Genomic DNA, 23,967 nt, shown 5'->3' with positions numbered 1-23,967 from the left:
CAAGGGTGAAGTCACAGCAGCACAACACCAATCATTTAATATTATTTAAAAAAAATAATAATAATTTTAAAAGGGACTGAAACGTTTTAATGTTTTAATTTATTTTTAAAAATAGCTTTGCATTGTGCAAAATTATCACAAATTAGTATTGGTGGTGTGGAATCTTTTTCTATTGATATATGTCTCCTCATTTACATTTGGTGCATTGATGTGAACACGAGTTCCATCAATGGCTCCAACAACTCCAGCCCACTATCACCATAAAAGTGGCCTGCTTTTGCCGCTTGGTTTGATTGTCAGTTGGAAAGTCAATGAACTGCCTTAGAGTAGTGGCCAAATGGGATGTCCAGCCACTCTGACCTCTGCAGCTCTCTTAAATAATTTAGGAGCTAAGACCTAGTTTTGACACTTAGGAAACTTTATGAATCACACTTATTCTTAAGTCTTGGAATAAGAGTAAAATTACATCATACTTAGAATTTTGACACACTTAAGACTAAAATTTTACTCTGAGCGGCTTTATACAGGCCCAGGTACATAAAACCAGCGTAAAAAACTAAAAGCATAAAACTAAGCAACTTTTTATACCTCTATTGTTTTACTTCTGCCAGTGATACCAGATATAAGATAAATGGTTTTAAAACATTTTAATACAATATATATATATATATATATATATATATATATATATATATATATATATATATATATATATATATATATATATATCAGATACGAGGACCAGAACTAACAAAGATTTGCGCGTTACATGACATACTTCAATTCTTTAGACATAAAACAAATGTTATATGGTGTTTTTTGTTTGTTTGTAAAAATGCTTTTATTTGTGTTATGCATAACTCTTTCAATCCTTAACTATGAAAATATTAATTATTACACGTTTAAATGTAATTCATCATATATGTTATCTATGATAACCTAAACAAAAACTGAATTCTATTAACAAGTGTCACACTTGAGACGTGATGTGAGAAAAAAAAAAAAAAAAAAAAACATAAATATACTTGTGAACATAATATTTTGCCATAAATTATTTACATTAAGGAACTTCGCTTCCTTTCTGAAGACCACAAGCCACTGATTCATACAGAGGCACAAGAATGTCACATGACGGGTATGTGTACTTTGTAGCTAGCTCTCGTCAGCTAAGCAATTGTGTGATCATGGCGGATCCGGAAGGAGAGTCACTGGAGTCATGGCTAAGTGAGTTGTCATGCTAATACATTAGCAGAATATGTTTTTATTTTACTCTGTAATGTCTTTAAGATACAGAGAACAGCCATATCCAGATGCTGTTTGTGACCAGTTGTTTGCTCGTGTCTTGGCGTGTCTGTGTTATTTGTATTGACATGTTGATGTCAGGAGGGTTAGATGGACTGACCCATCCTAGCCAGCATTTGGGGTATCGTAGATACGTTTGAAGTGGGCAAAATGTGGTTCGAACGTGTCTGTTATGCATATGAATGTCTAGGTAGGCAGCGCAGTTCACTAGGTTTTGAGTCACATGCACAGTTGTGGTTAGCAAACTCCTCTGTCATCCACCAGTCAATTCAACTCATTTTGAACGGCTGTTGTCTAAACACTTTTTTATTGTTAGCTCTGAAACAGTTGCTTCTGTTTTAAATAGAAAACCACCCATTTTGTCTTAAACTTAAGCTGCAGTTTACACTATTGTCTACTGTAGCGCTGCCTCTGGAGTTTCATTATCGATGAACTTTGCAACACTGACACATATTGAGCTGAATTGAATCAACACTAATCTAAATTAAGCTGAACAACGACACTATTGCCTTCTGTACAGCTGAATTTGGAGTTGTTTCATAGTTGAGGAATTTTGCTAAATGAAGTTGTTTTCCTGTTTATTACTGTGAGGCTGCTTTGAAACGATTTGTATTGTAAAAAGTGCTATGTAAATAAATGTGTCTTGATTTGGATAAAAGTGTCATCTAAATGCATACATGTCTTATGACTTTTGTTATTTAATGAATATGTTTATTCAAATGTTCAGCAGAACAAGAGTAAAATCAATTCCCTTATGCTTTTCATTTTCTTTTTAGACAAAGCTACCAATCCTTCCAACAGACAGGAGGAGTGGGAGTACATCATTGGGTTTTGTGACCAAATCAATAAGGAACTTGAGGGGTATGTTCACTTTTCATGTTACTGTCTTCTGTATTACAGAAACGTCTTTTTATAATTCTTGACCTGGGATTTGAAAAAGTTCTATTTGCTAAGTGAAATTACCATGGTTACATATACACTACATGACTTTTGCCCAGGAGTTGACACTAGTTGCTGAAAATCAGCCATTTGTTTAATGTATGATGCCCAGTTTTTCTCTGTAACAATTTACAAATGTATGATGAATATTGTTTTAAAATCTGCTCAGATTTTAAAAGTTGTGATGTGTACTTCATTCCAGCCTTAAAGGTGCTAAAGAGGATATTTTCGTTGACTGAGATACCAAAGACTGTTAGTGAGTTTTTGAAATGAGCGCATGCGTAAGAACAACCCCCCTCCTTCACAGCTCATTTCGAGGGAACGCCTCCCAAAACTCGTGCACGAGTATTTGAACACGAGTGTTTTTTTACCACCGGCATTCGCTGTGTCGTGTTAGTGGATTCATTATGTCGGACTCACCGCAGGTAACTCCTAATCTGCAGTTGTTACTCCTGACAAAAACATTGCATGCTGCACCTGTAAAGTGTGGAAAGTTACTGGAGCGCGCAGCCGCGCACGTCTCGCACAAGGAACGTAATGACAGTGATTGTCAAGCCAGAGGGCCAATCCGTGCACGTCTCTCACAAGGAACGCAATGGCAGTGATTGACAAGCCAGAGGGCCAATCGTTTACGCGATCATCGGCTGATCATTGGCTGATGTTATTAAGGCCCTACCTCGTGCACAGATGATGTATATTAACATTATTCCTTTCAGTGCACCTAATAAATAGTCTTTTATCAGTTAGTAAAGACAGTTTCAAGTAATATTGCAAAAATGTATAAAACAAAACATCCTCTTTAGCACCTTTTAAGTAGATAACATAGACTTCTAAGTTAGGATGATTCTATAATACAGAAACTGTAAAGTTTGTTTTTGTTCTCATGAATCACTGATTTGAGAATTGTGTCTATAACTTGAAGCCCACAGATATCAGTCAGATTATTAGCACATAAAATCCAGTCACCTCAAGAATGGGAGTCATTACAAACACTTACTGTGAGTTTATCTCCTTCAGTCTTTAAAATTTACCAAAAATTGTATGTTTTAATATAGTGACTAAACTAAATTCAGATTGTTCTTACAGGTTTTAGAAGCCTGCATGAAGAACTGTGGGAGAAGGTTTCATAATGAAGTTGGAAAATTTAGATTTTTAAATGAACTCATTAAAGTAGTTTCACCTAAGGTAAGTTAAAGGATTATATCCACTAATTATATCCACTGATTATATCCAAATGAAAATTATGTCATCCCTTATCCACCTTCAATTTATTCAAAACCTGTATGATCTGTTACAGAAAAAGTACTTCCATAATAAGTTTTTGACTTTTTTTTGCAGTATTTGGGAGACAGAGTGTCTGAGCGAGTGAAGACTAAAGTAATAGAGTTGCTCTACAGCTGGTCAGTTGCTTTACCAGATGAGGCAAAGATCACAGAGGCCTATCAGATGCTAAAGAAGCAAGGTGCTTTCATCACAAATATAAATATTTGCATCTACATGAATCTGACTTACTTATTTTCTGTGTTCCAATTTTGCTATACTGTCTTATTCAATCTTTGCTACATTCTTTTATTAGGAATTGTAACAGAAGACCCAGAGGTTCCTGTGGACAAGACCCTCGTTCCCTCGCCAAAGCCCAAGAATCCAGTGTTTGACAATGAGGAAAAGAGTAAGGTGAAGAAACACATTACAGTATTAGAGCGTGAAGAAATATTCCAAATTAAGTACAATTTAGTCTCAATTGACAGTATTTGTTGTATATGTTGATTAGGGCTGCACGATATATCATTTTAGCATCAATATCACAATGTATCTTTGTTCTATTATATTTATCTATGCTTGTAATTAGTTATTAATTATTTACTTAATTATTTTCTATGCATATTGACTCACCTACAAAATCGCCCCATTAATCTTAGAATGATTAATTTTTTTTCCAAATAGTTATTCAAGTCATCTGGTGAATTATTATTTTTTTTTAAATTTTTTCCAATGTTGTGCAGCCCTAATGTTGATTATCAGGAAAAATAAATAAATAAATGTTATAATATAATAATTTATTTATTTATTTTCTTTATATAAAAAAGCAAAAGTTATGCTGTCTAGGTTGAGTGTGGCACTTATAGTGGAATGAATGGGGCTAATCCATATGTTAAAATGCTCACTGTAGCCACAATATATAAACAATGAGCGTTAACATGATTTGAGTGTGATAAAATTACTTAACTTTTCTGTGAGAGGTTGCATTTTTATGATTTTGTTGGTGTGACTGACAACAGATTAGTGCAAAACAAATTCAATGCACATCTGCGACCTGTGTATACAAAGTACACACAGTTACAATAATTGGGCAGCACTATTCTGGTGATGAAATTTGCGTCACTGTGCATGGACCCTCATGTACGCATAAAAACTGAAGTATACTTTGGGCTTTACCTAAATCATGATACCATAAAATACCATTTTTTTCAAAGACATTTTAACAGGCGAATCACTGTGATTGCTTTTATGGAACTGTATGCTTTTAGTTCTGCTTTTAAATCCGCTTTTAAATCCAAATGCTGCTGACAGAGCTTAACTTGTATTGAACTTAGATTATTCTTTCAAGGGTAATTGTTTTGTAAATTTGTAAAGCATTGTCTATCTATAAAAATTTCCTTGCAGCGTCTTGCGGAACTTCTTAAGAGTAAAAAGCCTGAGGATCTTCAAGAAGCCAACCGCATTATCAAGAACATGGTCAAAGAGGTAAGTGCTTCAATAATCTTTTGCTATTTTTTTTAAACAAATATTTTGGCATTACTGACAAATAAGTAAATCCTTCAGATATCTACAAAAACATGGGTGCCAGTTTTTTTTAGGAATGCACTATTTGTATTCATGTTGTTGGCTTCATATAGTATTGAAAAACGGTCATGTAAACGGTAAAATAAAGCAATAAAATTCTCTTTCAATCTATTATGAAGATTTGGGTAAGGACTGTATTTGTGCTGGAGTAGGTGGATTTGTATCCGCACTGGTGTGTCGGCAAGAACACATAAGACACAGTTGAACCAGAGTTTGAGGTTTACTGATGATTCATTTCAAGCAGTAACAGGAAGTGGTAACAGTGAGTGGTCTGAAAATATTAAAGAATAACAATAAGTATTAGATATACAGCTAAATCAATAACATTCACATGTCATAGGCAATCCAGGTTACATTATTAAAGTTATTGCAGTACTTAATCTGTCCACAAGATGGCATCGCGAGCTCACACATGGAAATATGAAAGACGCCATTTTAACATGTCATTACAGGCAGTAACGGCAGATAAAGAAACTAAAAATAACGTAATATATACAAATATGAGCAAATAGCAATATAAATCGCAATCCAGAGATATTACTCACACTATAATGGCACTCAGAAATTAGTTATATATAACATAACAAATGAACTTTGGCGCTTAGGCGCTAATGCGGACTGCCGCGATGGCGGACAAATGAGCCCATGGTTAATCAATAAAGTACACAAATCTGCCTACATACACATCAATAAGTGTACCGGATAATAGGAAACAAACAACGTACTTTCTGGTCATTAACTCGCTCACATAAGTTAACTGCTCAAGGAAAGGATGCAGCAGAGCATTCACAGCTCATCTCTTACTGACTGCGAGGCACTGACCGACGTCATTCAGTAAACTGCGCTCTGATTGGTTGAATACTTCTTAACACGGCCGCCCCCAAATATGCTATGCATATTTGTACTCAACTATAACTAATCAGTCTGAGGGGGCTAATGCAGGTTGTTCTTGATCTGTGAATGCAGGAAGGGGGATCAGGCAGGCAACGTGGTCGGGTGTAGGTCTTGTCCTTAACCTGGATCTCTGCAGCTCTAATATGGCCATCGGAACCTGGGAAGGTCTTCACAACTTTGCCTACTAACCACAATGCTCTTGGTAGCTGTGGATCGATGAGCATTACAATGGTTCCGGTAGAAATGTCGCTGGCATCTGTGTGCCACTTGTTGCGGGTCTGTAGCGCAGGCAGGTAATGACGAATGAAGCTTAACCAGAACTGATCGGCCAGAACTTGACTCTGCCTCCATCTCCGTCTGCCCATAAGTTCTGTAGCAGGATAAACTACAAAGGGTAGTGAGCTGTCTAGCCGCCCCATAAGCAGATAATTTGGTGTAACAGGGTCAAGGTCAGCTACATTACTGGAAAGGTAACCAAGGGGCTTGCTGTTAAGCATTCCCTCCACCTCAATGAGTACCGTTTGGAGAACTTCCTCTGTTACAACTTGGGAGCTGACTGTGACACGAAGGGCTGTCTTGACAGACCTAATTTCTCTTTCCACGCACCTCCAAAATGTGGGGCTCCAGGCGGGTTAAAGTGGAAAGAAATTTTCTGTTTAGCTAAATGTAGCTGGAGTTGGGGAGTGAGCGATGTAAAGGCTTCTTGCAACTCTCTTTGTCCTCCATGGAAGTTAGTGCCATGGTCCGAATACAACTCAGAAGGTGTGCCACGGCGAGCTACAAATCTCCTCAAGGCCATCAGAAAGGAATCAGTATCAATAGATGTGAGGAGGTCTAGATGCACGCTTCGTGTTGTGAGACACTTAAAATGATTCCCCACCTCTTTTCACATCGTCTTCCAATCTTAACTTGGAATGGCCCGAAACAGTCCATGCCTGTACTGTAGAATGGGGGTTTGAGTAGTCTGAGTCGAGCTGGTGGTAGATCTGCCATTCTGGGAATAACTGGTTGGTTTTTCCATTTTTGACAGTCTTTGCACAGATGTTGTTGTTTACGTATAGCTTCCCGACCTCTCAGTATCCAAAAGTTTCTCCTTATCTCTCCGAAGACTCTTTCAGGTCCTGGATGGCAGAGTTTACTGTCATAGTCTTGGATCAGCAGCTTGGTAACCCAGTGATGTGGGTCAAGAACTACAGGGTGTATAACTGACAGCTCTAGTCCTTCAGCTCGACGTAAACGACCACCAACTCTGATAAGTTGGCAAGAGTCGTCAAATTCTGGGGCAAGAGCAAGTAGCCGACTAGTGGAAGGTACAGATTTACCTGCTTTTAGCAGTTTGTACTCATCAGGAAAACTATCAATTTGAGATTTCTGCAGGATATGCCATTCCGCAGTTTGGTAGTCTGCTGCTGATGGTAGTCCTGTATCTTTTAGCCCCTGAACTGTGGCCTCTACTAACTCATTCCAGGTGCTGTGAGTAGAAGGGTCAGGAATGTCAGGCACAACCACTTCCGTCATAAGACCACAGAAGATTCCTTTGCATTGCTCTGTTTTAATTTCTGGTGGTTGTATGGGAGGAGAGACAGGCCATACCGACTCAGACTCAAGCAGGAACGATGGTCCTTGGCTCCATCTGTTGGGCACTGATAGTTGAGAAAGAGTTTTACCTCGGGTGAGATCATCTGCTGGATTACTGCTGGAATCCACATATCGCCAGGTACATTCTGCAGTCAGCTCTTGAATTTCAGCTATCCTGGTTCCAACAAACACCTTGAATCTGTAAGATTCAGATTTGAGCCAGGCCAGAACAGTGGTGGAATCTGTCCATAGTGTCACTGAATTGATCTTGAGGGTGAGCTCAGTATTCAAGAGTCTGGCTAATTGAGCACCATTCAGGGCAGCACACAGCTCTAGTCTGGGAATGGTCAAACGTCGTTTTGGGGCAACCTTGGATCTTGCTATTACAAAGGCTAATTGAATATGACCACTATCGTCTTCAGTACGTAGGTAGGCAACAGATCCATAAGCTTGCTCAGAAGCGTCGCAAAAGATGTGAATCTGTTTGATGTTGTGAGACTGATCAATGTTTGAGGATGTGACACAGCGGGGTAGTGAAATACTGGCTAATGTAGGCAGTTCTGCCTCCCATTCCTTCCAGGTTATCAAAAGGTCGTCAGGTAGATTTGGGTCATCCCACTCTCGTTGCTTGTCCCATAATCTCTGAACTAAAATCTTGGCTCGTGTGGTGAATGGGAGTATGAAGCCTAAGGGGTCGTACTGGGTTGCAAGTACCTTATAAATGTGTCGAAGGGTACATGGTCCAGGCTGGACATGACGGGTTTTATACCCAAGGAGGTCTGATTTGCAGTGCCACCTTAAACCTAGTGCAGATTCTTGCACATCGGTACGATCTTGAGATAGCCACAATTCGGTACTGCTGGATCTCGCTTCTGTTGGTAGGTGGTCCACCACACTGGGGTCATTACTCGCCCACTGGCGAAGTTCGAACTCACCACTGGCAAAGAGGTGCAGAGTCTGTCTACAAGCTGCCTTGCCTCCTGAGGGGATGGTAGGCTTTCCAAACAATTGTCCACATAAAAATTCCTTTCAACAGTGGTTCGGATGTTGTCATCAGGAGTGCTATGATCCATGACATGTCTTTGGACAGCATAAATGGCACAACATGGGCTACAAGTAGTGCCGAAAGGTAGCACTTGCCACTCGTAGATGTCTGGTGGTTTAGATCTGTCCAAGTCTCGCCATATAAAGCGGAGAAGATGCCTATCACTGGGGAGAAGACGAACCTGATGGAACATCCCTTTAATATCACCGCTAATTGCCACTGGATATTCACGGAAGCGCAGGAATACACCTAACAAGGATGGGCCCAAGGCTGGTCCTGGCAGCAGATAGTCATTCAGGTTATGGCCTTCAAAGTCAAATGAACAGTTAAAAACCACACGGTTTTTACCATTGTGCTGCACAATGTGGTGAGGGATGAACCACGATTCACTTTGTGCATCAAATGATTCAGGTGGGAGTTTGACAACATAGCCTGTGGTCTCCAATTTCTTCATCTCCTGTTGGTAGGCGGCTGCTTTACTGGGGTCTTTCTCCAGACGTTTCTCTGTGTTCCGAAGGTTAGGAAGCACTGCCTCCATGGGAGCATGAAGTATAGGCATATCTTTCTTACGCAGGAGAGGAGTGGCGTAGCGACTCACACCATCGATCAGTACTCTGACAGTCTGTGACTGGAGCAAGTCAAGGGCTTCTTGGTCCTGCTTAGACCGAGTGACAGATTTCTCTGTTCTGTTGGGAATCACGTCTGCTTGCCAGAGTCTCTCAACATTTCGGAACAACTCTGTCATCGAGGGATTAACAGCAATGTGCAGACACTGTTGAGGTTTCACATTGTCTCCAAAGACTCTTGCTGGGCCTTGTAAAGACCAACCCAGTCTTGTCTTGACAGCTGCTGGACCTCCAGGTGGACCGGCGGACTGGTTCAATCGGAGTGATAAGGTGAGGATGATCTGCTCCGATCAATAACAGTGGACAGGCTTTGTGAATAGGCTGTAATGGTAAGCCTCTCAGATGTCGGTAACGTCGCTGAAGATCTGCAACAGGGTATGAATGTTCGGCTAAGCTCAGTAGTTCTGCCGTGAAGGCTCCCGTTATATTGTAACTCTTGCCAGGCTGGAATGGGGTTGAAATCTGAAAGGACACTGAGGTACCACGAAGCTTAGTGACATCTTGCCTTATAGTTCTCAAAGCCAAGTCCTCTGCCTGGCCTGCAAGTCCCAACCTCCTGGCTGCTGATGTCAACAGCATAGTTCGTTCAGAACCATCATCAAGCACAGCGTAAGTATCTAGGCTCTGTCCCTTATACTTCAGAATGACTCTGACTACTTTAAGAAGGACACTGCTGAACCCTTGAGGACGGTCTAGGTATAGCTTTTTGCTAGTTGAACTGACCAAACAAGTCCCTTCCTTCACTGGATTAATGTTGATCTCATGTAGGATCTGGAGGTGCTTTCCATTACACAAATGGCAGAGTTTCTTGAGAGTACACTGAGCAGCTCTATGGTTACGCCCACACTTCCAGCATCTGTTGTTAGTCTTAATCCAGTTGATCACTTGGTCTTTGGTTAGGCACTGGAATGTGGCACATTGACTCAGGTAATGCTCTTTACTGTTGCAGTATGGACAGAAAGCGTAGCCTTTGCCTTGACTCTTGGTTGACACTGGTGGCTCTGGGGGAGATAGTTCATTTGAGCTGTGAAATATGGTAGTCTGTCTAACCTTGGCTTTAGTCTCCTTCTGTTGATCCACTCGGGAGCGAGCTCTATCTCTCTGGGGCTTATATCCACCAAAGCTCTCTGGATCTTGGCACCAGGATTCAAAATTAAGCCATTTAGCTAGATCAAGAAGCGTGTACACTGAGCCCGGCTCATAACTCATGTGTCTGCGGAAGGATGCTCTTTGTTCTGGAGGGAGCTTGGACAAAAGTCGTGCCACATGGGATCCACAATGCAATTCAATGTCTCCTTCTGTTCCTAATGTCTTAAGGAATCCTACTAGAGCTTGTATCTGAAGAGCGAAGCGTTCAAAGCCTACAGTGTCGCCAGGCTGAACATCTGAGGCATCCATAATGGCAGCAATTTTGCTCAGGGCAAGCTGATGAGGTCGACCGAACCGTTCAGTGAGAGCTGCCATGGTATCTGAGTAGGGAGTGGATGAATTTAAAAAGGAATCAGCGATGAGGCGAGCATCTGTTAACTTTAGGTGATCCACCAAAACCTGGTACTTGAATAGCTCTGTAGCTTCATCAGGTAGCAAGTTATTCAAGGAAAGTTTGAGACGGGCAAATTCACCAGGGTCTCGACGGGTGAAATCTGGAATGGTTGGCTGCGGACCTCTATAAATTATCTCCTGTCTTGTAGTGTTAGTCTGGATCCCAGGAAAGTTAACTGGTGCTGCATGTGGCTGACTAGAGTAAGGGGTAGGAGATGTGGAGATAATAGAAGCTCTCCTTCCTCCTGTTGGCTGCCTTGTGTCTCTATGAGTGTCAACAGTACCTGAGGATATGTGAGCAGCCACATTATCTGGAACAAAGGCATTTGAGTTAGGCCGCACTGAAGGAGCATACTGTGCATAGCTGACTTTAGCTGCAGAAGGATCTGTATTCTTAATTGTAGAAAGGCGGCGCGGTGCAGGAACTGGAAAGGCTCTAGGAGCTGGTGTAGGCACTGGAGAGTCTGACTGTCTGCTTGAAACTCTAGGCGAAGGAACTGGAGGGGTTAATACATGAGACTGTGGCTTAGGAGGAGGAGTTGACCTTTGACTTTGTGACTGGTTAATCAGCATCTCCTGCATGCTTTTCTGTATCTCTATAAGTTGGCTGATCTCTTCCCTCATGGATAACTGAGCAGCACGGAGGCGTCTGTTCTCTTGTTCCAGATCATGCACTGTGCTTTGAATGTCAGGAGGTAAAGAACGTGCATACCATTGAGGGCTGTGTTCATCTCTCTCACTCCAATGATCTGTGGTAAGGTACCAGGGCTCTGAAGCCAAGCGTGGTGATTCTAAAGAATCAGGTGATCCAACAGCCCCTTCTCTTTGATCATAATGAATACTAGATGCTTGTGGATGGGCCATAGGAATACCTCTGTCCTCATCATCTTGTTGAAAGTCATCTGACCCATGTGGTTGTGGTGTTGACTGAGGCAGTAGGACATTAGCTCTAGGCAACCCAGCATACTGCAACTCGAAATCTTGTAGGTAGGCTGGCTGACGAACTATACGTCTAGGGCGTGCTCCTTGAACTTGATACTCTGCATTCTGGTCCTCTGACATCATTAGTCCAGTGTAGACACAATATCCGGCTCGAAGGACCAAAATTATTATGAAGATTTGGGTAAGGACTGTATTTGTGCTGGAGTAGGTGGATTTGTATCCGCACTGGTGTGTCGGCAAGAACACATAAGACACAGTTGAACCAGAGTTTGAGGTTTACTGATGATTCATTTCAAGCAGTAACAGGAAGTGGTAACAGTGAGTGGTCTGAAAATATTAAAGAATAACAATAAGTATTAGATATACAGCTAAATCAATAACATTCACATGTCATAGGCAATCCAGGTTACATTATTAAAGTTATTGCAGTACTTAATCTGTCCACAAGATGGCATCGCGAGCTCACACATGGAAATATGAAAGACGCCATTTTAACATGTCATTACAGGCAGTAACGGCAGATAAAGAAACTAAAAATAACGTAATATATACAAATATGAGCAAATAGCAATATAAATCGCAATCCAGAGATATTACTCACACTATAATGGCACTCAGAAATTAGTTATATATAACATAACAAATGAACTTTGGCGCTTAGGCGCTAATGCGGACTGCCGCGATGGCGGACAAATGAGCCCATGGTTAATCAATAAAGTACACAAATCTGCCTACATACACATCAATAAGTGTACCGGATAATAGGAAACAAACAACGTACTTTCTGGTCATTAACTCGCTCACATAAGTTAACTGCTCAAGGAAAGGATGCAGCAGAGCATTCACAGCTCATCTCTTACTGACTGCGAGGCACTGACCGACGTCATTCAGTAAACTGCGCTCTGATTGGTTGAATACTTCTTAACACAATCATTTCATTCAATGTAAAAAGTATTTGTAAACATTATATATTACTATGCTTTTGGAAAAAATATTTTCATAAAAAAGGTAAAATGATCTGATATTTTAAGAGACTTGATATTATGTAATTATTTAATTAATCTGATATTATTTGTTGACCTTGACACTTGCCATGAGGTTCTACTATGATGTGATATAATTCCTATTTTAAGGTTTTCTTTTTCTGCTTGTTGATTGCATGGTTATTTTTAAGCAGGTTTAAGCAGTTTTGTTAAAATATAGTTTTGTAAGAAATTTTATACCAAAAAGTATCACAATGAATTTTAATTCAGAAATTAAAAGCATGCTTATGGTAGATGTGGTGTATTTAAGTCATTACCTTTTTGTTTACTTTCTTAATGGTTGTGCTTGCAAGAATTCATATGAATTCCCTCTTACTTTGCTTTCAGGATGAGGCTATACAGCAGAAAGCTTCCCATCGTGCCAACACCCTAGAGGAGGTGAACAACAGTGTGAAGCTCCTTAATGAGATGCTAAGACATTTCAAAAAAGATGAGTCAACACAAGCAGATAAAGAACTTCTAACGGTGAGACCTTTTTATATCCAGTCACTTAACTTGACTTAACTTGCATTTGTTTGTAATTGACCATGTGCAACTTTATGTTCATAGGATCTTTATAATGACTGTGACAAACTTCGAACCGCTGTCTTCAGACTCGCCACCGAGACAGAGGATGATGACACTGCCTTAGGTAATACACATTAGTAAATAAAAACTCATTTAGGTCTTGAGCCAATAGTGTATTAGAACAAAATATCTTTCTTTCCTTTTTCACATGTATCTTGTTGCCTTTGATGCAGGTGATATTTTGCACGCTAGTGATGATCTCTCACGGGTAATCAACTCCTATAAAAAGATTGTTGAAGGACAGACCATTGTGATTGACATGCCAGGGTTAACAGCCTCAAAACGTATGTATAATGCACCAGAATTGTTACACTTTACACATTAAAATTTTTTTTTTTTTTTTTTTTTTTTAATATACAATACTGTATCTGAATCATCCAAAGAGCTTGCATGGTTAATCAAACTACAAGTCTGAAAATGCTGTTTTCTGTTTGTTTAGACACCAATGACGGAAGCTCTTCTGAGATTTTGATTGATTTGGCTGATTTGGACTCTGGGTCCCCTTCACCCCTCAAACATGTTTTGACTCCACCTCAGCACTCCGATTCCCTTCCTGCTGACCTCCTCACACTTGCATCTATAATTGGAGCTCAGCCTTCCTCTTCCAACACGTCTTCTGAGTCATCAAGTTTCCAAATCAGTCCTCCATCAAGCCAGCTTCCCAGCAGTCTTTCTCTTCTGGATGAAGAACTTGGTTCATTAGGTAAAGACGGCTTTAGATTATTTTGCAATATATGGTGGGTGTTTTATTAGGAATGTATTTGATATAAAATTTAATACACCACTGTTCAAAAGTTTGAGGCCAATATTTCCACACTTTCCACATTAAGCAGCAAAACCATTTTGAGGAAGGAGAAGAAGAAGAAGAGAAAAAAGATTCTTGAGCACCAAATCAGCATATTAGAAGGATTTTGTAAGGATTGTGTAACCTTGAAGACTGATATAATGGCCGCTAAAAATGGAGCTTTGCCTTTTTTCGGGAAAAAAAAAAATGTAACAGAAAACAGTTATTTTAAATTATAATACAATTTCACAAAATTAATGTTTTACTGTTTTATTTCTATCAAATAAATACAGCCTTTGTAAACAAGTCTTTAATTTTAAAAACAAAAATCATACTGACCTTAAACTTTTGTACTGGAGTGTAAGTAATATATGTGTGATATAATATTATAATTAACATAATATAATATAATTTTATATAAGAATGGGTTTAAATTCTATAAGTAACAGTCATCCATTTAAGGCAGTCTCAGTGTTTAACACTCTTAGTGTTAACTTACTATTTTCCAGGCCTTGGTAGTCTGGACTCAAACTCAAAGAAGTCAGCAGATAAGAATACAAAAGAAGCTCAAAGCAATCAGTGGATTTCTTCACAAGTAAGATTACAAGAGTGCTGTATATATAAATGTAGAATTAATTTGAAATGTGTGCCTAGAAAGTCTGCATTTTGTGATGTTTGATATCTACCCATAAATCTTTTTTCTTTTTTCTTTTGTAATGACAGACTTCTAAACCAGTGGTTGACCTCCTCTGCAGCTCTGCTCCATTAAATCCTCTAATCTCAACAGCACCACCTACCTCTGAAGCTACCTCAGTTACAGGCTTTGAAAACTCCCTCCAGCAGAGCAGTAAAGATTTTGCCATGTTGGACCTGGACAAAGCTAATAGGTAGTGAGAAAATAAGTATCAACTTCTTAAACAAAACAAAAATATATATATTTTATTTATTACATATTAGAATTATTTCTGGCAGATCATGTGACACTGAAGTAATGGCTGCTAAAAATAAACCTTTGCAATCATAGGAAAATACTTTTTTCGAATATATTCAAGAGGATTGATGCTATTGGTAAATGTGAGTTGTTCACAGATGAAGCAGTTTAATAATAGCAATAAAACGTGGAAGGAAAGGGGCACAACATGCACACTCTATTATTAGAGCCTTTTATTATGATCAGAGGACTGGTAGTGAAGTGTTTCGTTTCTTTTAAATACAACTAATTATTTGTTTTTTCCATATGAAGCAGCCAGTCCAAATATTCAAGCTTTGGTAGCAGAGAACTTAGAGCTTGGGAAGAGAACATTCATCCTGCATTACCCACATTCAGTTTGCCCGCTGGAATAACACCAGTGCCTTCTGCTATAACCTCTGCCAAACCTCAGAGCTTCGCCCCAGACAGCCCTCTCTTCAGATCCCTCTCTCCAACACTACCCACCAGTCAGTCACCGTCAGGCTCGGACATCTCCCTAAACAGTGTCTTTGTTCCACTGGAAGCCATTAAACCAAGTAAGGCCAATAAATGAATATGGCTGCTGTTGATAAAAAGGTTACTTTTTATTCTGATATAAAAGCAATTATTCTAGACTTGATTACTTTCATGAAAGGCTTAGAAGTGTTTGTTTTTCCTTTTTTTTTTTTTTTTACAGGTAAGGAGTGTCCAGTTACAGCCTACGATAAGGATGGTGTACGCGTGTTGTTGCACTTTGCTACTGACCATCCACCTGGTCGCCCTGATGTTCTGGTGATTGTCGTGTCCATGTTAAATGCAGCGCCACTGTTAGTGAAGAATGTAGTGCTTCAGGCAGCTGTGCCAAAGGTGAGAGGCATGAAATGAATCTCTGGAAATGGTTTCACATGGTTTTGATTGTGTGTTTGACTTTTACCTCTCTGATTTATAATTGACAGTCTATGAGAGTGAAGCTGCAGCCCCCTTCTGGAACAGAAATGGTCCCCTTTAACCCCTTCATGCCCCCTAGTTCTATCACACAGATCATGCTGCTGGCTAACCCACAGAAGGTGAAGAAAGACACACACATAAAACATGTTTACTTAGCTATCTTAATGAGGACATTCCATAAACTTCTAGCATTTCCATATACAGCTAGTTATAAATACTATAACTTAACCCTAACCTTAAAACAAAACTTTTTTAAAATAAAACATCCTCAAAAGTTAGTTTTGTCAGATTAAGCTCACTTCTGTGCGAAAATTTGTCAGCAAAATATGGTTAAGTATGTACGCCCACAGACAATTTTCTCAGGACATTAACAGGACATTTATTAAAGAAAAGCAACTTAATGTCACTTTTTTTCTGTTTCCTGAGGTAGAAGTAAAATGGGTTAATCACAAAATATTGCCTTCTAAGATGGCATCAATAGAATTAATAATGACATTAAAATCAATAAATTATACCATTTGTTTCATGCTTACATTAACAAATGTATCACCAATGTATCCATGTGTAAATGAAATGGGAAAAGATAATTAGGTAAATCATTCACTTTTGACAAACTTTATTTTAAATTAAATTATATTATTAATTATATTGTTTTGCTTTTTTGCAAACTTGTTAGACCTTGCACTAATGCCTAACCTTGGGAAATAAATTCATTGTCATGTTCAGTATTGTGGACTCTTTTTGATATTCTGTTCTTTTCCTTTGATTCTTGTTTCCCTGATCTGTTTAGTTTCTGTTTCCATGGTTGTTTATTTTATTACAAGCCTGTCTCTAGTTATGTTAATTACCATTTCCTTGTGTATTTAAGCCCTGTCAGTTCTTGATTCTGTGTTAATCATCTATGGTTTATGCAGTTAGCTTTTCTCTTATGTTGTTCCTATGATGTTCTGAGTACTTTGCATTGTTAATAAAGACTATCTATTTGTATCTTCTTTGTCTTTGTGCATGCTGACTACACGTTACATGGCAGAATGCTTTTATATGGGATTTCTTGACTATGATCATGTTTGTCACCATATTTAAAAAATGACTGCAATGCTAATTCCAGCAGTATTAGTTATTAGATGTAGTTTTACTTGTGGCCATAAAATTATAAATGTGAGTGTACATGAAACAATTTCTGTGATAAACTCAATGACTCTTGTATGTGTGTGTGTTTGTTTTGCAGGAGAAAGTGAGAATGAGGTACAAGTTGACATTCATCCTTGGAGATCGACAGGTCACAGAGTCTGGAGAGATAGACAAGTTCCCTCCAGTGGAAAGATGGGGTCATTTATAGCTGTGTAAGCATTATTACTACTGAAGAGAAATGTTAAACATCACATCAGTGAGCCCTCAACAGTGTGTCAAAGATATGTTATGTCCAGGACTTTACCTTTGACACACTGGATGTTAAATTTATAAATCCCAATCTCTGAGTAACCACATATGTCTTGATGTGCTGGTCTTGGTCATTAGGTACTGTTGCCATTAACATAAGCGTGTTGCTTATAGTAATAATGGGTCATTTTATTGTTAGCCACCACTTGACAATTCAGCACTGGACATGTTACGATTTTTCTCTTTCAATCTCTGTTCCGTGATGTGATGCACCAGTTCTGCTAGTGCTTATGTGAATTTTATTGATGTTATTTCAGAGTTACGTATTTATTTCATTACTATTTATCAAATTCTTGGTGTTTGACATGGCTGGCCTCACTGGTTTAAAGACAAGTTTACTTTGTTTTACTTCATTTAGCAGAAACTCAACAGATAACGGTAATTCACACAGGAAAGTGTGTGGGGGGAAAAAAAGAGATTGTGCAAAGCATACTTTGACTTCTGTGTTTTTGGATGTAAAATTTCCCTTTTTTTTTTTTTTTTTTACACAACTGGAAGGAACTCTACCCTGTATGTAGAGTTGTCTGATTTTCTTGCTCTCTCTCTCTCTGTGTGTGTATAATTGGACAGGAGGCTGGTTTTGATGTGTAAAAAGAAAAATTTTACATTTTGGGGATATTACAGATGCCATTATTTATATTATAAAATTTGACTTTTAAATGATTTGTTTGCAGTATGGACTTATGGAAGTAATGGAAGCCTTTTTTGTATGGCTTTTGTTTTTCAGCAGACGCCTCAGTATTATTTTGTTGTACTGGATGTGTCCAGCAGCATATTCTACTTAATGATATTCAAATATGATTATTAATTTGACTTGTAAATTATTGTGAAGAAGAGCTTCACAAATCTTCCAATGATGATACTGTTCTTTTTAGATTCTTAGTAAAATCTAGAATTTAACATTATGTACACTGTTTTAAAGACAAATAAATATATTGTTTTGAACAATGTGGTATGTTTATTGGTTGCTGTTGGTTTTGTCAAATTATTCACACCAAAATGCAGCTGGGGATATGTGTTATTTTATCAAGCAATAAAACCAAGTGGAGGATGAGGGTCAGTAATGGGACTCCGGAAGTTGACCCTTTTAAATGTCGTCATATCCGGCGGCATTACGCGCGCTCTTGTGAGGCAGAGGCAATCATGGCAGACGAGAAGCCAAAGGTGCGTGTGCAGGGATCTTTATAAATGTTCTAATAAGCGCGATACTTCTTTGTTATATGATTAACGGGGACTATTTTTCCCTCTTTCTCATTTATTGTGATTCATTGAAATGGTAATGGTCTTTCATAAAGCTAACGCGCTAATTATCCAGTTTTCTAATGTTTCTTGCACCTTATACACGCTCGCTGCAAGCGATAAGACAAAACTTATATTAAACAAAGCACTGTATTTTGGAAGCGCGTGTGGCACGCTTGGGTCCACTGCAGTTTCTCGCGAGCTCACTTGACTGTTCGCGCGCAAAGCTCTGGACTCTTGAATTAGTGCCGCAGACTGACCATAGACTGTAAAAAAGTCTGACGCGTTGTGGGAGTTCATTTATTTGTGTTTTAATCATGTTTTGACAGATTTATTTTTGACAATAACTTAAAAAGAGGTTGTCATGAGTATATTGGAAATCTTGCTTAAGTGATTTACAATACTGTCATAGTTCTACAACAGTGCGTCTCAAACCTGTACAAAATGTGCAGTGGTGTTTGCGAAGCCCTGCAATACTCAAATCACTTAATTTGAAATCAGTAATAAAGAAATGCCCACATTTTCAATATTATGGTGTAACTCAGTATTATTTATAGGTTTATTGCTGTTCTGTTGTTCAATATATCGATTTATTACTTTGTCTAATGGTTTAGACTTTGGAGGACAATATTTTAGATGGGTGAAAGTGTCTTGTTTTGCCACTTAGCTTTGTAATGTATTGTTTTTTATGGTTGCATACCTTTCCATGATTACAAGATGCTGCGGTGCACTAAATCAGTTATTTTGGTCAAGCATTTATTTACTTTATGTATGATAACTGTATTTCACTTTTCATTTCAGGAGAGTGTGAAAACAGAGAATGACCACATAAATCTGAAAGTAGCTGGGCAGGATGGCTCAGTGGTTCAGTTCAAAATCAAGCGGCACACACCACTCAACAAACTGATGAAAGCATATTGTGAGAGACAGGTAAAACGTTTTCATGCACATTCAGCTGCATCATTTACCTTCCTTTTAAAAAAAAAAGAAAACAATAATCCTTCCGTTAAGTGCACAGGTTGTTCTGTACTTGACACTAAGCGACAGGTATAGAAGATGGGAATGTCTGGAGATAACTGGTTATAAGTTGGATATAAATGTGCAGCAAATGAGCTTCCTTGCACAACAATCTGGTTCAGTATTTGCTGAAAGCTAGTCCAGCTTCACATTATCAGAGTTCCTCTGAAATCCTCCACCTGATCTGCTATGAGGAATATTATGCATGTCTGTGTGTTTAAAAGCTTGATTTGCATGCTCACTGGCAGCATATGTAGTCTGCCAAGACCAAATACATCAACACTGTAATATCCTTTTACACAGTGTTTCTCAGCTCAAGTCCTCGGGTTATGTAGATGTTATCTGAAACCTCAATCTCAGTTCAGAATGGTCCCATCTTTTGAGAACAAAAACTGATCTCTGCAGCACATAACAATGTACATCTACTAACATTTTTCACATTATTGTTCTTTAGACTTGGTCTTAAATCCCAGAGCAAGGGCTAGTATAAATCTGGTTGTTAATGTGTATTGAGAACTGTTCATTTTTATGCTTATCTGATCAGTATTTTACAGTAATTGTTTGCTGAAAGCTTGATTTAGAAGCTGTGAGCTTTTCTCACATTTAGGTTCTCAGAAATGTTGTGAGAGCATTCGGTTGCAAGTGGCAGTTTTATAAGAACATTGTTCATGGGAATAGTTTTGATGTTGATTGGGGTGGGTGGAATTTTTGTTGTAAAGATTATACTTTATATACTTTATTATAATTATTATAATTTTATTATACTTGTATGTCAATCATAAACATAACTACTGTAAAATAATGTAATGGCTTTTTGCATTTATTAATATGCTTATTATGTCTTTTCACCTCTTAAATGTGTGAATAAAGCAGGATTTTTCCCATGTTTCTGCTAGACCTAGCTCTGTATGTAACCAGTGGAATCTCAGTCTCAATTTACTACCAAATTACCAATTTGTATGTGCAAAATGTTTGTTCACGTACCTTGCAATGTGCTTTATAGATCAAGTTTTGTTTCAAAGAGCTATGACCAAAATGTTAAAGGTCATTAGTTGGAACTGGAAGTATTAAAAATAAAATAGTTGGTAATTTGTCATTAATTGAAATAATAAAAATTGAGGCATTTTTTTTAAGATAAATACATCCATAGTGGTTCAAAACCATGTGAAATCACAAACATGAAAAATTGGGCCTGTATATTCTGTAAATCACATGAATTGTTGAGGTATCATTTAGAAGACATGCAAATACTATGCTGAAGGTAATGCTGTAGGTAATGTTTCATTTGTCATTTGACATGGCCTTTGCAACACAATATTCCAGTTGGTAGTTATGTGTCTAAAGCATGCTTATCACGCAGTCAAATCAACATTTGATCTGTTCACAGGGGTTAACAATGCGTCAGATTCGGTTCCGGTTTGATGGGCAGCCAATTAATGAGACTGACACACCAGCTCAGGTACAGTTCACCGATATGACCACTTCTACAGGTCGCCATGCTTAAAGCAGGGCTCGACATTAAATTGGTCATTAACTTGTCCAAGTAAAAATGTTGCTTGTCTGGGAAATAAATAGGTTGATGTTGCTTAACTCTATCATGTTATACATATAAAAATTCCACATTTTTACCGCAGTATGTTAACTGAGTTTCTTTGTGCGTGCTGCTCTAGTTTGTTTCATTTTCTTTTTGAGAGGCTGTGCGAGCCTCAACGGCACAACCTTGTTACCATCAGTACGTTGTTCATGGTATATTATCCATTCTCGATCGTCACTTAACACTAACTCTTGGTTTCACAGACAAGGCTTAAGCCTAGTTCCAGACTAAAATGCATGTTTGAGCTGTTTTAACTGAAAGCAACTTGCACTGGCATAGCTTTGTGTATAATTTACAGTCTGTCTCTTTTAATCTATTTGCAGTTGGAAATGGAGGATGAGGATACAATTGATGTATTTCAGCAACAGACTGGGGGCCTGATGTAAATAACTACCTCTGCCCTCCATCACCATTGTCCTCCTCTCTGTGCCCTGCATTTTTTTTTATTTTTTATTTTTTTTTTTTTTTTTATATATAGGCTGACCTCCCTCCACCTTTCCAAAACATGCCCACTAAAATGCACATCAGCAGATGAATGGCATTTTTAAAATATATTTGTGTAAACGCGTTGATATATTTCATCAGATGTGGATTCCAAGGCTAAAATGCTTTTGATCAGTCATCAGATCTGGTATATAGAATTGTGGTCAGTTTCAGTTCTAAAGTACTGCTTTGTTTGCTTAGAGCCGTTGGACTTTTTATATATATTTTATATATGTTGATGTATTTCTCTTTTGTACTCAGGCTAATTTTATTCAGTGATTGTTGTGAATTGAAATGTTGATAAGATTTTGTGTTGGAATAAAACCGTTTTACAAAACCACTTGAGGCATTTTTTTATTTATTACCTTGAAAAGAACTACCAACATAGTTAAACTAGACATTGTGTTTCCACTTTTCTATTTTTAGGTACAGTTGTGGTTTACTCCCTGAATAAGCCATTTCACAAAACAAATGTTTACCTATATAATCAAGACCAAAAAAGATCAAGATCAAAATATTTTGTGGATGATCCATGACTTTAAATTGAGTTCGTTGTTTGTCCTGAGCAGTTAAACTGCCCACTGTTTTTGAGTAGAATTTTGCACATTTATTTGGTTTTCTAGCATCTTCTGCATATGAACTCTTTCCAGCAGTTACTGTACAAGTTTGCAGATCTCTTTTCACTCTGAAGGCCACTTAGGACTCGTAACTATTCTAAAAGGTGCAAACATTCACAGATGCTCAAGCAAGCAACACGAATAGGAGATGGGGTGTAAACTTTTGAATAGATTGGTAATGTATCTGTAATACTTTATTTTTTGACTTAGTACTGCTCTTTGGAAGCTTCATTTGATGCTTAAATATTTCCCAGAGGTGTAAAGTACTTGAGTAAATGTAATTAGTTACTGTACTTAAGTATCTTTTTGGCTACTTTGTAGTTGTACTGAGTATCAAAGATATTGGCAACTTTTACTCTCTACTTGACTACATTTTTTGAGCAAGTAAACATGCTTTTTACTCCACTACATTTGTGATGAGTAATGCAATTACAAGTTACATTTTTCATGGCAGCTAACTTTTTCTGCAGCAGATTGTTTCTGATATAAAGAAGCAATAAAGCCATTTAAGTGTATTTAAGTATATCTTGTGCATTTTGCCTTTGCTCCCCCAAACTTTGTCAACAACGTTACTTTACGTGAATGCATTAGCAGGTAGTTGCTGATTGCAGATGTTTGATTTATTAGATGAGGAATTGACTGCAGCTGGTTATGAGGCTCAAACCAGCACATACAGTAGACTTTGACTATTTAATTTTACTTTAATCCGCAATATTGACAAGACTGTTTTGACGGATATTGGTTTACTTATGGCCACTTGAGCTTAACTGAGACTTTGAGAGTTTGTAGACGTTTAAAAGGTTGTTGTGTCGACCTTGATTTATTGCAATATGGAGGTGTTCAGTTTTATTTTGATTTTAGAAAATAAACTTGATTTCTCATCTTACAAATCAACTGTTTCTTATTTTCACTGGCGGTCTCTCAGGACTAGTGGATCCCTAAGCCTACATTCAGCATGAGTAAAATACCCCTTAACTGTCACCCCCCATTTTTACACCTAGACATAAAAGTGCACTATCCGAACTTGAATTGTTATAATTCATGAACACTTTTGAATACAGACATAAGGTTGGTCTCTTTTTAAAGAAGACAATCAGCAGATTATTGTGGCTTTGAAATAATTTCAAAACATGAAAGTATAAAAAAGTTATACAAGTTTAAATTTACTGTAAAGAAAATGTACTGTACCATTTTTATTATATTTTATATAAAATAAATATTTTACAAAATATGTTTTAATCCAAAATTGCTATAAAATAAAATCCATATGTCTCGATACGTTGTGTTCCAAATTTGAAGTTGATATAAAAAAAAATTAGGTTCCTACGCTTTTGTTTAGGCGTTATACCAAAAAAAGCCACCGGGTGACACCCAAACTCCATTGAATTATGTTGATGGATTTTTCTGTCACAAATGCATAAATTTCTCTTTCAATATTACTTCTATAACAAAATAATCACCAAATATGGAATCTTGAGACTCAGACCTTTCCAACGATATGTATTTTGTCAAGATTATAAAAAGTTTTGATTCTAAAAGACTGTAATATAACACCCCGCACTTAGGGGGAGGAG

General features: G+C 37.9%; 2 protein-coding genes across 6 annotated transcripts; both read left to right on the top strand.

Moving 5' to 3' along the window:
• The first annotated feature begins 1,094 nt into the window (after positions 1 to 1,094).
• On the top strand, positions 1,095 to 18,358 carry gga3a (golgi associated, gamma adaptin ear containing, ARF binding protein 3a). Of its 5 annotated transcripts, XM_067372729.1 has the most exons (17): positions 1,095 to 1,224; positions 2,079 to 2,163; positions 3,164 to 3,239; positions 3,328 to 3,426; positions 3,580 to 3,703; positions 3,818 to 3,915; positions 4,906 to 4,986; positions 13,083 to 13,220; positions 13,305 to 13,386; positions 13,496 to 13,606; positions 13,762 to 14,025; positions 14,616 to 14,701; positions 14,830 to 14,993; positions 15,353 to 15,612; positions 15,753 to 15,922; positions 16,012 to 16,122; positions 17,232 to 18,358. In XM_067372729.1, the coding sequence occupies exons 1-17, from the start codon at positions 1,122 to 1,124 to the stop codon at positions 17,340 to 17,342; spliced, it is 2,163 nt and encodes a 720-aa protein (XP_067228830.1). In that variant the 5' UTR covers positions 1,095 to 1,121; the 3' UTR covers positions 17,343 to 18,358. The 5 variants fall into 5 exon arrangements, with proteins under 5 accessions (XP_067228830.1, XP_067228828.1, XP_067228829.1 ...); XM_067372727.1 differs by having other exon boundaries at positions 3,580 to 3,915; positions 15,350 to 15,612; XM_067372728.1 differs by lacking the exon at positions 17,232 to 18,358 and having other exon boundaries at positions 15,350 to 15,612; positions 16,012 to 17,217.
• A 204-nt stretch (positions 18,359 to 18,562) lies between these two features.
• Positions 18,563 to 22,106, top strand: sumo2a (small ubiquitin like modifier 2a). Its single transcript, XM_067373376.1, has 4 exons — positions 18,563 to 18,607; positions 19,484 to 19,612; positions 21,087 to 21,158; positions 21,617 to 22,106. The coding sequence occupies exons 1-4, from the start codon at positions 18,587 to 18,589 to the stop codon at positions 21,677 to 21,679; spliced, it is 285 nt and encodes a 94-aa protein (XP_067229477.1). The 5' UTR covers positions 18,563 to 18,586; the 3' UTR covers positions 21,680 to 22,106.
• Positions 22,107 to 23,967: the final 1,861 nt, after the last annotated feature.

This window comes from Chanodichthys erythropterus, chromosome 21 (assembly GCF_024489055.1).
Source record: "Chanodichthys erythropterus isolate Z2021 chromosome 21, ASM2448905v1, whole genome shotgun sequence".
NCBI classification, from domain to species: domain Eukaryota; kingdom Metazoa; phylum Chordata; class Actinopteri; order Cypriniformes; family Xenocyprididae; genus Chanodichthys; species Chanodichthys erythropterus.
This window is presented reverse-complemented; position numbering and strand designations above follow the sequence as displayed.